The sequence below is a fragment of the Monodon monoceros genome, unplaced genomic scaffold, assembly GCF_005190385.1.
Source record: "Monodon monoceros isolate NGI ecotype Baffin Bay Population unplaced genomic scaffold, NGI_Narwhal_1 Super_Scaffold_16, whole genome shotgun sequence".
Lineage (NCBI taxonomy): Eukaryota > Metazoa > Chordata > Mammalia > Artiodactyla > Monodontidae > Monodon > Monodon monoceros.
This window is the reverse complement of record NW_021703772.1, coordinates 555965-569100: the sequence shown is the minus strand read 5'-3', so window position 1 is coordinate 569100 and position 13136 is coordinate 555965. Positions and strand designations below refer to the sequence as shown.

General features: G+C 45.9%; 2 protein-coding genes across 7 annotated transcripts in view; one reads left to right on the top strand and one right to left on the bottom strand.

The window, feature by feature from the left end:
* HDLBP (high density lipoprotein binding protein) overlaps positions 1-946 on the bottom strand; it is a 67901-nt gene extending 66955 nt beyond the window's left edge. Inside the window, exon 1 of one of the 3 annotated variants that reach the window (XM_029225527.1) lies at positions 708-946. The gene's annotated coding sequence lies outside the window, so the exon portion shown is untranslated. Of the gene's footprint in view, positions 1-265; positions 286-707 lie in introns of those variants that run through there. The other 2 variants (XM_029225529.1, XM_029225530.1) reach the window with 2 other exon arrangements.
* Positions 947-979: 33 nt separating this feature from the next.
* Positions 980-13136, top strand: part of SEPTIN2 (septin 2) — a 34112-nt gene continuing 21955 nt past the window's right edge. For 2 of the 4 annotated variants that reach the window (XM_029225521.1, XM_029225524.1), the window contains exons 1-3: positions 997-1074; positions 8353-8386; positions 10474-10594. In XM_029225521.1, coding sequence (XP_029081354.1) covers positions 8378-8386; positions 10474-10594 — 130 coding nt within the window. In that variant the 5' untranslated portion in view covers positions 997-1074; positions 8353-8377. Of the gene's footprint in view, positions 1075-8352; positions 8387-10473; positions 10595-13136 lie in introns of all 4 variants that reach the window. The other 2 variants (XM_029225525.1, XM_029225522.1) reach the window with 2 other exon arrangements.

Genomic DNA, 13136 nt, shown 5'->3' with positions numbered 1-13136 from the left:
GAGCTTCAGGCGCCCCGCGCTACGCGGCCGCCCAGGAGAGACTCCAGAGCCGTGTTTACTGTCAGTCGTGGGTAACCCAGAAAGGCTTCCTGTACGAGGGCGTTTGCGCCCAGCCTCCCAGCAAGCATCGGCCAGCTGCTGGGCCTGCAGGCCGCGGGAGGGGGGGAAGGACGCCCCGGGCCGGTCACGCCCCCGCCGGGCACGTCGCCCTCCCGCCCCTGAGCCGCGCCGCCGCAGTGGACTTGGAGGCGCCCCCAGGCCTCACCTAGCGAAAGCGAGGGGCAGCCCGCCCTCCCCCTCCCCGTCGGGCGCGGGCTCCAGGCTCTGGCGCACGAAGACCACGTCCCCGGGGACGGGCGCCCAACTCTATGGTCCGCGCACCAGTCGCCGACCCCCACGTGACCCACGGCAGCCAATCGAGGCGAGGCCCGGACCACCGAGACGACGGCGGCTCGGGGCTAGAGCAGCCCCGCCGGCCGCTCGCCGTCCCTCCCCGGTCCCGCTCCGGTGCTCCCTGCTCGGTGCTGCCGCCATCTTCCTGGAAGAGAGGACCAGAGGCGAAAGGTCCCCTCCCCGTGGTCGTTCCGAACTCTTACCGCCACCTGCCCTGCCCCCGTCCCCCTCTCTTCTCACCGGTCATTTAGCTCCATCTAAAGAAACGCTCTTCCTCCCATTCTAGTTATTCACAAAGCAATGAATTACATTACCTGTTCCACTCTTATCAGCGTAAGGAAACGAAGCTCATAAGGTAGGAACTGTGGCGAAACAGGGACGAACCGCCATCTTGGTAAAGGAGAAGAGGCTACGCTTGACCTCCCCCCCCACCCCCGGCCTCTATATGGCCAACCGCCGTGGGAGGGGCACGGCGCCTGCGCAGAGGCGGAAACCGCGGACGAGCCTGCGCCTGCGCACTCGGACGCTGGCGAATGGGGGCGGGGAGGAAAGCGTTGGCAAGGGGGCGGATCGACGCGTTGACGCAATCCGCCCACGCGCGGGGCGGGGCGCGAGTCTGCGGGCGGTCCTGGGCGGATCCGCGGCGCGGTCGGTCGGCGCTTGTTCTTCGGTGCGACCGCGGTGAGTATCTCGCCGTGGGTCTCGGCCGCCGTTGGGGCGCGAGCTGTGGGCCGACGCAGAGGAGTGGTGGCCGGCTCGAGGCGGTGGTCGGCTCGGGGCGGTGGTCTGTCCGCTCCGGGGGGGACGCGGGCGGGGCCACTCGCACGGTGTGGGGGAGGGGCGGCCGGCCCGGCATCCTGGGCCCTCCCCAGCTCTCCCCCATCCCCCCGGCGCTCTCCCGGCCCCTCCCCCGCCCTTCTGGGCCCTACCGGGTCCCGGCCCCCGTCCCCCTGGGCCCTGGCGCTGGCGGAGGCGGCGGGGTGTGTCCCGGGCGAACCCGAGTGGCCCTTCTCACCAGGTGGGAGTTACGTGGGGCGTGGTCAATAATGGACCTGGGACGTGGAGCGTGCGCTGGCGGTCGTGGTCCCGGAGGGACGGTGCGGGTCGCGCTAACGGGCGCTTCCGCTTCGCCGGCTCCCGGCCGAGAGGAAGCTCGCGGGGCGCTGGCCGCCCGCTCCACTCAGCAGGCCCCGCCTGGCCGCACACACAGCGGGAGGAGAAGGAGGAGGGGAGGGGAGGGGAGGCCCCGCGCAGGGCCGAATCCGGAGGGACGGGCGGCACCGCCGGGGAGGGCCCGTTCCCCTGAAGGCCCGAGATGGGGCCGACCTGTGGCCGCCGTGGCTCAGTAAGGCCCGCAGGACCGCCTGTTACCTTTACGGCCTCAGTTTTCGTCGGTGCCTCGCTGCCTTGTCTGTGTCCCCAACACGCGGACGCGTGACCCAACAGCGCTGACTTACAGTTCCGACTGCTGTGGTCTTCCTCACCTTTAGCCTTGCTTCAGAGCCTGCCTTTTGCCTGGAACCCGCTTACCTCCGCCGTTTGCTTGCCTCGTTTCTGCTCTGTTATTCAGGATTGCGGCCGGGTTAGACTTCTTCCCCCTGAAATAGGTGTCCGCCTGCTGTCAGCCTCTGCTGTTCCGTGCGGTGGTTGTCCTGTGAGGGGCAGCGGTGTGTGGACCTGCCCAGCTTTACTTGTTGCCTAGGACGGTCATCAGCACGAAACAGGTTTTCAGATATCTCTTGAACGACTCAGATCATTATAATACCTCAAGGCAAGCTTAATGGCCGAAGCAGCCTTGCCATCGTAAGGAGAGATGTATGATGGTGTACGGGTCGTGCAGGCTGCTTTCCTGGTGCTTGTAATTTAAGGTTCGTTATTTTTGGTTTTGGTAGCTCCCACTTAGGCTTTCTTTGCACCGCCCAGCCTCCTAACTCGCAATGAATTATGGCAGTGGTCTCTTCGGCCATAAAGTTACCCTGATTTTTTTTTTTTCCCCCGTTTTTCATCTTGGTCTCTCTGCGAGCACTGCAGCCCAGGGTAAAGAACAAGGGCTTTTCAGTCAAATCAGATTTGCATTCTGACTGCTCTTGAACTAGCAGGGTGACCTAGGGAAATGGGGATGGGATGGGCGGCAACCTCCCTCTGTGGACTTTAATAAATGTGATTCAGGTCCTTTTTATACTCAACTCGAAAGACAGAAACTGCTGGAAAAGGAAAAGTTGGCTTTGTTTTTTCTCCAGAGAGAAGGGGACACCAAAGCTCATTTGGCCGCAGAATTGGGGTGAAGCCACTTGTATAGTCTTACTTATCTCATTTTGTGCTCATCGTCATACTTGTCACTAGAGAAAACTCATTTGATTGTGGGGTGCTGCCCTCATGCTGTTAAAGAGTGTGGTATACTGTACATGGACCTCAAATCCAAAGGCTCTGAATGCCAGATGTTCCAAGGGCTCTGGATGAGGGACTATGGACCTTTGGGTCCTACTTTGCAGGGTCGTTTGTGGATGGGGATAATGAATGTAAATACAAGGATGACATGTCGGTGAATGGTGGTTTTGGGTAGTCCACTGATACACATAAATGCCAGTAGCAAAGCAAGTTTCTGTTGCCGAGAATCCAGTTTTAGCCATCTGTTCTTTGTCCCCTTTTGTTTTAGAAAAGTTGATTTCTTCTGTGTGGACTGGGGTGGAAGTATTGCTCTGTGGAAGAGGGAAGCCATGGGTCAAAGAGAAAAAAAGTTTTAAATAGTTTCTAGTATCTAGAATGAGTGCATAAATTTTTCATTTGACCTAATTTCTGAGGTTTGGGGGATCTGATTGATATGCATCCAAGGTTTAAACTAATCACAGTGCTTTGCATTTTGTGTTGCTGGATCAAGGCTTTCTCACTGAAAACCAGGCACTTCAGAAGTTCAACATTTCTCTTTCAACTTTCATTTTACATTAGTCAGTTAATAACTTAAACTGTTGGAAAACGGTAGTGGATCCAAATTATGTTTCAGAAAAAAAAGAACACCTGAGTATGAAAGAAATAGGTTGTGGTAAGAGAAACTTGGTAAAATTAAAGCAAAGTTGAAATAAGTGTTTTTTTGAGAATTAACATCCTGTTCCAATAATATTACAATAGTATTCTCCACTTCCCCGTATGTGTGCATCAAGATAGGTTTTAAGTAGGAGGAAACCGATAGGAGTGATGGTCGCCTTCTCACCTGCTGAGCAGAATAACTGGCCTGTGCATGTGTGGGCTTAAGGTGCAGTACTGTCAGGGTGCTCACGTGAAGTTGGTTGGGAGTACAGGCAGGGGCCCAGAGTTGAGTGAGGAGCGGGTGGGTGGAAGCTCCAGAGCCACTTTGATGACAGTCCTCTGCCCCACCAGGTTGGTGTGAAATCAGATGCGTGTGGTAGCTAGTAAGGCGTGTGATAGCTAGTAAGGCGTGTGATAGCTAGTAAGGCGAGAGCCTGCTCTTCCTTTCTATCCTCAGGCATTTATTCTCCAGGTGATCTTGAAAGTCATTTTATCCAGTCCTTTAAGAAAAAAAAAAAAACTCATCATTAGGGAGTCCAGCTGAGATTGGACCACACTTATCTACTAATTTAAGAAATAAAAATGATTTGGTTCATGCTAGGCCTTTCTAAATTTGTTCCTACATTTGTTTTGTTTTTGCTCTATTATAAATGGCATTTTCCCTGCATTTCCATTTCTTGGTATTCATTGCTAGTGCAAAATAGAACTTCTGAGTTACACCTGTCTTGTATGCAGCCACCTTAAGTAAATTACCATATTCTGCAATCTTTTTTAACCAAAGTGTTTGTGGGGTTTTTGGTGTGTAGTCAGTCATATCAGAAAAATCATTTTCACTAAACCTGCCAGAGTAGCAGTAAATAATCACGGTTAGACTGCAACATCAGGGTCTTATTTGGATCCTGCTTCAAATGAACAACGACAAAAAGAAGAGACAATTAGAAAAATATGAACCCTGGGTATTTTGTTATATTAAAGGAGTATTGCTAATTTTCCTTATGATAATGGCTTGTCGCTTTTCAGTCCTTATTTTTAGAAATATCTAGTACTCATAATCAGGGATCTGGGACAGTGGTTGAGGGGATATCTGAGTTAATAACTGTTGAATCTGGAGGATGGGGTGGTCCTTGTGGCTTTTGTTTTACTTTTGAATGTGTTTGGAGTTTTTCATAAGTGTTTTAAGATAACTGTGGTGGTAATGGGCATCCTTTCCTAATTAGTGATGGTACTTTAAATAATTTAGCATCTGTTGTTTAGGGGATAACGTTTGCCGTTGGTTTCCGGAAATATATTTAAGCCGTTTCCTCACTTAGTGTTTTTATTAGAGTTGGTTGTTGGATTTTATCACATGTGTGTTCAGCATCTATTCACATATGGTTTTCTCCTTTAATTTGTTGTAACAGCTTGTATTGATAGATGCTTTTGGTACATTTCCGGGATATAATTGCTAGCAAGTATTTCATTGAGAAATTTTGCATTTCTATTCATAAGTGAGATTGACCTGCAGCCAGCCAGCTTGCTCGCTCTTTCTTTGTCTGGGTTTGTTGTTGGAGTTGTGCTGTCTTCATAAAATAACTTGGAGTGCTTTCCCTTTTTCTGTAGTGGCTTAAGTGACGCTGGAGTTATCTGTTCAGTTTTGGATGGAATTCAGGTCTAGTTCTGTCTGGTCCTGGTCCCTTTCTTTTTTTTCTCCAATTATTTTTTTTTTTTTTTTTTTTTGCCCGCGATATGCAGCATGTGGGATCTTAGTTCCCTGACCAGGGTTCAAACCCGCGCCCCCTGCATTGGCAGCGCAGAGTCTTAACCACTGGACGGACCGCCAGGGAAGTCCTCATTGGTAACTCTTTGTTCACCTGTTCAGTGGGATTTGTTATAGTCAGGTTTTCAGTTCTTGCTTCAATTTTGGTAATTTACAGTGTCTAGGAAATCATCCATTTCTTCCAGATTTTCTAGTTTGTGGCCATCTTTATACATGTGGTCTCCTATGTCTGTGATTATATCTTCTTGTTTTTCCTCAAAGGAACTGGTGAGGAATTTGTTTTAGAGAACCAGCTTTTGGTTTTATTTATCCTTCTATTGAGTTATTTTCCGTGTTCTTTAATAGTGAAAATATGTAAAACCCAAATTCTCATCTGAGTCTATGAAACTTTACTGTGCCCCACTGATGTTGCTTTTATCTTCTTTCCATTGCTTTCTAGATAACTTATGGCTTTGCTTTTATCCCCCCTTGATCCAAGGGTTATCAAGGAATGTTCTGAATAACTAGGAGTTCCTTTTTATCTGTTTTAACAGATCATGATCTGAGAACACAGACTGTAAAAATAACTTTGCATAAATTTTCTTCACAGCAGTTACATGACAAAGTGTTTTTCTTTAGTTGCCTTTCTTTGTCTATTGACTCAAGGTTCTCTATACCAGTTAATTCAGATGTGTCGGTGGTCTCAGACCTCTGCCCTAGCTCATATTGTGTGTAGGGAGTCTGTCCAATTCCCAGAGAAGCTATTAAAGCCTCCCACTTGAATTGTATTTTTGTCAAGTTCACATAGTATTTTTTCTAGTCTTTGCTCTATGTATTTATCTGCTGTAAGTTTCATAGATACGGGTTTATGAATGGTTTATCTTTATACATTGTTTCTTTTATCATGACCACACTTTCCTTAAATCCCAACAGGGTTGTATTAACAATGTCTCTCCCTGTTCTTTTCTGTTTGCACTAGCTTGGTATCTCTTAGCCTGTTCCTTTGTTTTCAACATTTTTTTTAGCTACTTTGTTCTAAGCATATTTCTTCCATGTAACATACCTTGGTTTTCTGCTGTTCTCCCTCTGCCCCGCCCCTGCCCCCAACCTGTCTCCTCTTTTAAGGAGAAAATTTGCTTCTTTCACATTTAGACTGGTGACTGATACTCTTGAATTTTTCTGTTTCTTTTCCATTATTTTTACTGGTTTGATCAAGTTGCTGTTCCATATTTTTCTCTTAATTTGGAAGTAAGTTTTTTTTAATGGCTACCTTCCTTTTTTATTTTTCGTTATCAGACACTTACCTCTTTATTATTTAAAACAACGTGTCCGCTGCTTCTTCTGCCAGGACCATCTATCTGTTTTCCAACTGACTGCTCCCTTCTCCCTCTTGAAAGTTTTACCTCTCTGCTGTCACTCCTGCCCCCAACTCTTAGGTTTTGCTGAGGAGGTTTAATATTTTAAATTCTGGACTATGAATAGTGTTCCCCTAGGATGTTCCTTGTATTCAAGAGATCTTAAGTCACTCGTATAGTACACAGCCCCAGGTAAACTCTGGGATTGCTCTTCCTGGGACATTTTTCTTTTGTTATTACTGTTTTATTTTCCTCCCATCTTCCCCTTTTACTTATGGGAACTCTTACTGTAACAGGTAGATTTCCTAGATTTTGTCTCTGAGGCTGTCTTTTACCCATGATTTCTCTCCCTGCTGTTTGCCTTGTGCACCAAGATTTCTTACATTTGGTCTTCCATGTCACATTCCGAGTCTCTACTGTGACCTTTCATTTAGTTCAGCTACAGCAGTTTGGGTTTGAAAATCGTGGATTTTAGGTCCAGAAGGCTGTGTGTGAATTACTGTGCTTGCATCTTCATCACAGCGATACTGTTTCTTGGTTTCAGGTGTTGTCTTCCTCCTCCTGCAGCTTGGCTGTTGAGCTCATCTTGGAGGCAGGGGGACGAGGGCACGCTCACATGGGCCTGTCACCTTACCCCTCGAGTCCTCACACCCAAGGTCCCTGTTCCCAAGCTCTTCCAGGGTTCACTGTATTCTTCTCGTTCCTTTCTGGTTCTTCCTTCCGAGGAAGCCTTCATCTTCTGCTTCTCTTGCTGCCTAGCGTTTCTGCTGTCCTGGAAGCTTGCCTTGATTCTGCTGCCTAGGTTGAAGCATTTTGGACAACCTAGATGGAGCTTTACCTGTCTCCTTAGTCAGAATTGCTCCTTCCTTTGCACACTAGGCTGCACCCAGTACTCCTTCCCCACCTTTAGTGATGCTCTGTCATAGTAAGAAGCAGTTTACAGACTCCTCTCCCTTTTCCCCTCTCGTTCCTGCCAGACAGATGAGAGGGAGAACCAAGACTGTATCCTTATCTTCTATGACATCGTACCACAGAGTTCGAGTTAAGTTAAGAATGCTACTGCTATCTTGACCCTGGTTAACCATTTTTTCAGAGGTGGTTTGGGAACATTTCCATTCAAAAAGGAAACTTGGGGGCATGCAGCATTCAGGAATGTTTCAGTCTGGGGGAAATAGGGAGGCAAGAAAGTGAAAGAAGTTTTCTCATAAGTTTCTAAGCACCAGAAGGAATCAAATTTGACTGCATTCACATCTCTTGACTTTGTCACCAAAGGTTAGCCAGCAGACCCCACATCTCCCGAGGCTTCCGAACTATCGTCACACTTCTCGAGCACTCAGGTGCCTTCAGTCCTTTTTCTTTTACTTGTAAGTGTAGTTGTGTTGCTGTGTGTGCCCCAATGTCAAGGTCCAGTTCTCAGGAGCTCAGGAAGTCTCCAGCAGACAGCAGACAGATGGGCTCCGACAGGCACCCCTTCCTTGTACGAAGCTTTCAAAGAGAGAAAGGAAATTATGTAATTCCAGAGGTTATGGGAATTTGTCTTTTTCTCCAGTTGCTCCTTAGTGCCTAACGTGTAATCAGTACTAAAAAAGGTATTGTTGAAGACATGGAATGTATATTTCTATACATGTGTATAGATGGTCGCTTTCATTAGCTTAATTTTTTATATCTAATTTATATAATGAGGTGATAATTTCATCATTTCTGGGGAAGTGTTTGACATAACGAGAAGCTGAGTGAGACAGAAGCTATTGATGCCTCATGTAAGCCTTTTTACATATCAATTCATGTTAAATTAAATATGTATGTATATGTGTATGAATGTACATGTACTTTTCTTTTTTTTAGACAGATTGACAAAACTTCACTAAAGATGTCTAAGGTAAGAGATCACACTTCATGTATCTACAGTATAAGGAGAAACTGGTTTATGTTTTGAAACCTTTTATAGTCAAGATTTTTATGATTCATTATTTTGTTTTGTTTTGTTTTTGGGTTTTTTTGCGGTACGCGGGCCTCTCACTGTTGTGGCCTCTCCCGCTGCGGAGCACAGGCTCCAGACGCGCAGGCTCAGCAGCCATGGCTCACGGGCCCAGCCGCTCCGCGGCATGTGGGATCTTCCTGGACCGGGGCACGAACCCATGTCCCCTGCATCAGCAGGCGGACTCTCAACCACTGCGCCACCAGGGAAGCCCTGATTCATTATTTTTAATATAACTGTTATTTGATTCATTAAGACAGAGTTCTAATTTAACAGTCATCCTAAAAGCTGTGAGCTTTTTTCAGATTTTCAATTTGTTTCTAAAAACATTAATGACAGTCCATTAAGCCTCCCTAGATCATTCCCAGCAGACCATTCAAATAATAATTTTAAAATTGTAATAATTCATCATGATGAAATTTATGGGGTTCTCAGACTTGATAAATTGGCTTACGTCAGCTCTTGAAAATTACCCCAGAGCCTGGAAAGGAATTGGTTCTAAAAGACATGCTGAGAAAAACAGAACTTGTAGTTAAAATTGCAAGATTATTATTTCTCTTTACTTTTTATTTTTAAGTCTTTGGGTGTTTCTTACTGTGATGCGCAGTCATAGTGATTTTCATTTTTTCTTTTTTTTTTGCGGTACGCGGGCCTTTCACTGTTGTGGCCTCTCCCGTTGTGGAGCACAGGCTCCGGATGCGCAGGCCCAGCCGCCATGGCTCACGGCCCAGCCGCTCCGCAGCATGTGGGATCTTCCCAGACCAGGGCACAAACCTGTGTCCCCTGCATCGGCAGGCAGACTCTCAACCACTGCGCCACCAGGGAAGCCCCGATTTTCATTTTTTATACGAGTGTCAGTGTGGAACTTTGATAAGCGAAAAGGAAAATAAAAATTAGCCATAATTCCATTATTCAGAATAACCACTTGTAACGTTTTGTGAATATTCTTTTTGCATGTGTGACTATATATTTATAAAAGGTAACCTTAAAGGAAATACTATTCTAAATCTTGCCTTGTACATTTAATACATCAATTGCTGTATCTTTTTTTATTTTTTCCCATTTTTAGTATATCACAGCCTAGATTTCACTGTTTTACTATAGTTGCTTTTTTGAATCTCCTCGTGTCAGGTATCCATCTATCAAGGAACATTGACGCTTCAGCGGCTTCCGCCGTGACCCCTTTCTCGCTCTCAGTCTTCTTTCTCTTGGTCTGTGAAGCTAGATTCTCAGCGTCCCACCCCTAAGTGGGCTGCCTCACCCTTGGTGGGGCTCGGTTCCATTGAGCTAGGAATGCAGCAAGAGACATGACTGTTTCCTGGCTACTTTTCACAAATGCACCGCTCCTGATACACGAAGTCTTTACTTTGGAAGCTGTTCTTTTTTTTGCGGTACGCGGGCCTCTCACTGCTGTGGCCTCTCCCGTTGCGGAGCACAGGCTCCGGATGCACAGGCCCAGCGGCCATGGCTCACACGCCTAGCCGCTCCGTGGCATGTGGGATCTCCCCGGACTGGGGCATGAACGCGTGTCCCCTGCATCGGCAGGCGGACTCTCAGCCACTACGTCACCAGGGAAGCCCTGGAAGCTGTTCTTTAGCGAAGTTTGTTGAATGAGACCACTGTAAGTGGGGTCTTACTTTGTACGTCTGACAGATTTTCCTTCAACTCTATAGACAATTTTTTAAGTTGAGAGTTGAAATTGTACTAAGATGAACTAAGCATGTATCTTTTATGTATTGCTTAATTGCTTAACAGAAATGTTATTTTAGGTCAGCATGTAGGCATGAAGTGATACTGGATTGGTTTTTCTTCTTTTTTAAATATCTTCAAATGAATACCGTCAGTTTTCTGATAGCAGTGACTTTTTGGGAGTATTGATTTATGTGTATACTTTTTTGATTTGTGAGAACTAAGGATATCTGTGTTTGTCACAGGTTTAATAATGTCTTAAAAGCAACTAATAAGGTGTTTATTTGTTCTTTTTTTAGCAACAACCAACTCAGTTTATAAATCCAGAAACTCCTGGCTATGTTGGATTTGCAAATCTTCCCAATCAAGTTCATCGAAAATCAGTGAAAAAAGGTTTTGAATTCACGCTAATGGTGGTTGGTAAGAAATTAACTTGTACTCTCAAGTTATTGAATATGTGGGTGTCTCCTTTTCCCAACCTGTGGAGTATAATAACGTGACCTAAAAGTCACAGGGAAGATTCCTTTGTTGACGGAGTCAAATAACTTGGGAATTTGAAAAAAAAACTGCTTTAGAAAATTTTGCTGAAGTGCAGAATTATAATTTTTATGTCATTTTTTGCTTGTATGTAGTGAAAGTGTTTGCTCGTTGTGACAGCTGGCCTCTGAAGCCCTCCCGCCGTCCCCCAAATCCTTGCTGCCTGGTGTCCATGACGCTTTCTAGCCCCTTCCCCACTGAGCAGGGCTCACTCGTGTAGCCAGTAGGACGTTGTGGAGATGAAGGTGTGGCCTGTGCCTTGCCTTCTCTTGAATCATCACTGTCGGGACACCTCATAGAGAAGTCCTGCAGGGCACGGCGCTGAGGCCTGCGAGTGACCATGTAGGTGACCGTTCAGAAATGTCCTCCAGTCCCAGTTAAGCCTGCTGGTGACCGCCATCCTGGCCAACATCCCTGTCACCACAGAGGGACCCTCAAGCCATAACCGCCCACCTTAGACACTCCCGAACTCCTGACCCAGAGTCCATGAGGTGATAAATGTTTGTTGTTGGTTTAGGCCTCTGAATTTTACAGTAATTTGTTACACTTGAAAGATAACAAACACTTATAATTAACCAGAAGCATGTTTATTTAATACTCATAAAAAGAACTGTTCAACTTTTTCTGGTGGGTATATTTTAAACAAGGAACAACCCTGACTACACACACGTATTTTAAAATAAGTACTTAAAGTCGTTTGAAATTGAGTGGTTACCTGAAATGTCTATTATATCAGATATATTTTATCATGGATTATAGCATATACATTCTGTTTCAGTGTGTCCATAACAAACTTAACTTGATGAACTATTAATTCTGCTTACCATACCACATTTTATTTCATTTCTGATAATCGCAAAATTCTCCCCAAATGCTGAGGTAGCCACTGGGAAAGCTTGATGGGTGGTCATGCATGAGTGGGACAAACGATTGTTTCCTGGGATAAACAGTTCACAAATCTGAGATGAAAAAAACTGTGGGACCCTAGGCCCAGAGAAGTGAATGGTGACATGTTTTAGGAGCACAATTACATGACGATGTTAATAATGCAAATTCCGGTTCCTAGTAGAAAAGAGAAATGCAGTGCGGTCTGTCACACAGTTACTTAATTTAGAGCTTTAAAACCAGACAATTACTTCCGGCCCTGATAGAATAACTCAGGGGTTGACAAGCTCTTTCTGTAAAGGGTCAGATAGTAAATATTTAAGGCTTTGTGAGCCTTACAGCTTTTGGTGCAGCTGTTAACTCCACTGTTGTCGTGGGAACCAGCCATAGACACATGAACAAACAGGCACAGCTGTCCCAGTGAAGCTCTGTTTTGTTCATGTGGTAGAGGGCTAGATTCGCAGGAGAGCTGCAGCTTGCCAAACCCTGAAAAAGCTGTACCAGACTAGTCCTCTTGACCTAAATAACCAGAAGCCTCGGCAAGATACATGAAACAGCCCTTTTAAGACATTGAACAGGCAATGCAGGACTTTGGTCCTTGAGAGAAGGAAAAAGAATTCTATGAACTATAAAGTTACTCCAGCTTTCTGCCATTCACCTGCCCTTTTCCCAGGGAGGAGTAAACCTAACATGGTTAGTCTCGGCTGAAGAATGAGACCACAGTTCGGGGAAGCTGAGGTAACAGGCAGAAGAGAACGACTTCACACATCTGCATTGGGGTTCCTTTGGCACCATGGCTAAACGGTAACTTGTATATGGGTAGGGGAAGCCTCCTTGAAGCCAGGCAAAATAGAACCACCAGGAAGGAGACTGCATGGATGGAGTTAGAGAACTGGAAAGGGGTCAAGGAGACATTGGAATTCCAGCCAACCAGAGGGAAATCTTACTGAACACCCATGACATTCAGGAAAGTCCTTGCTTAGGAGTAGGGCTAAACTCACATAAAGGCTGTTCTAAACCCTGTCTAACAAAGCTTATAAACGAACCTTGAAAGGATCAAGCTTCTTTACAAATGAATTACCTACTTGCCAGGACAAAAACCCATCACTCATTAAAGAAGGACATTAAAATCTAGACACTTACAGTATAACCTTCACAATACTGAGCATCCACTGAAAAGTTCCTGGATGTGCAAAGAAGGGGGAAAAAAATGGCCCATAACCAGGACAGAAATCAGGCAGTAGAAACAGATCCAGAAAAGAACAAAATGGAACTTCTAGAGATTAAAAAATGTATACAACGTCTGAGATAAAAAATTTTCTGATGGGCCTAACAGCAAATTGTACACTGCAGAAGAATGGGGGCAATAGAAAGCATCCAAACTCAAGCACCAAGCAGAATAAATATAAAGAAAAGCACGTAACCGGATGGTGAAAACCACTGATAAATGGGAAAATCTTACAAGCACACCAGGGCATGTCACCAGATGGCGAAAACCACTGATAAATGGGAAAATCCTACAAGCACACCAGGGCATGTA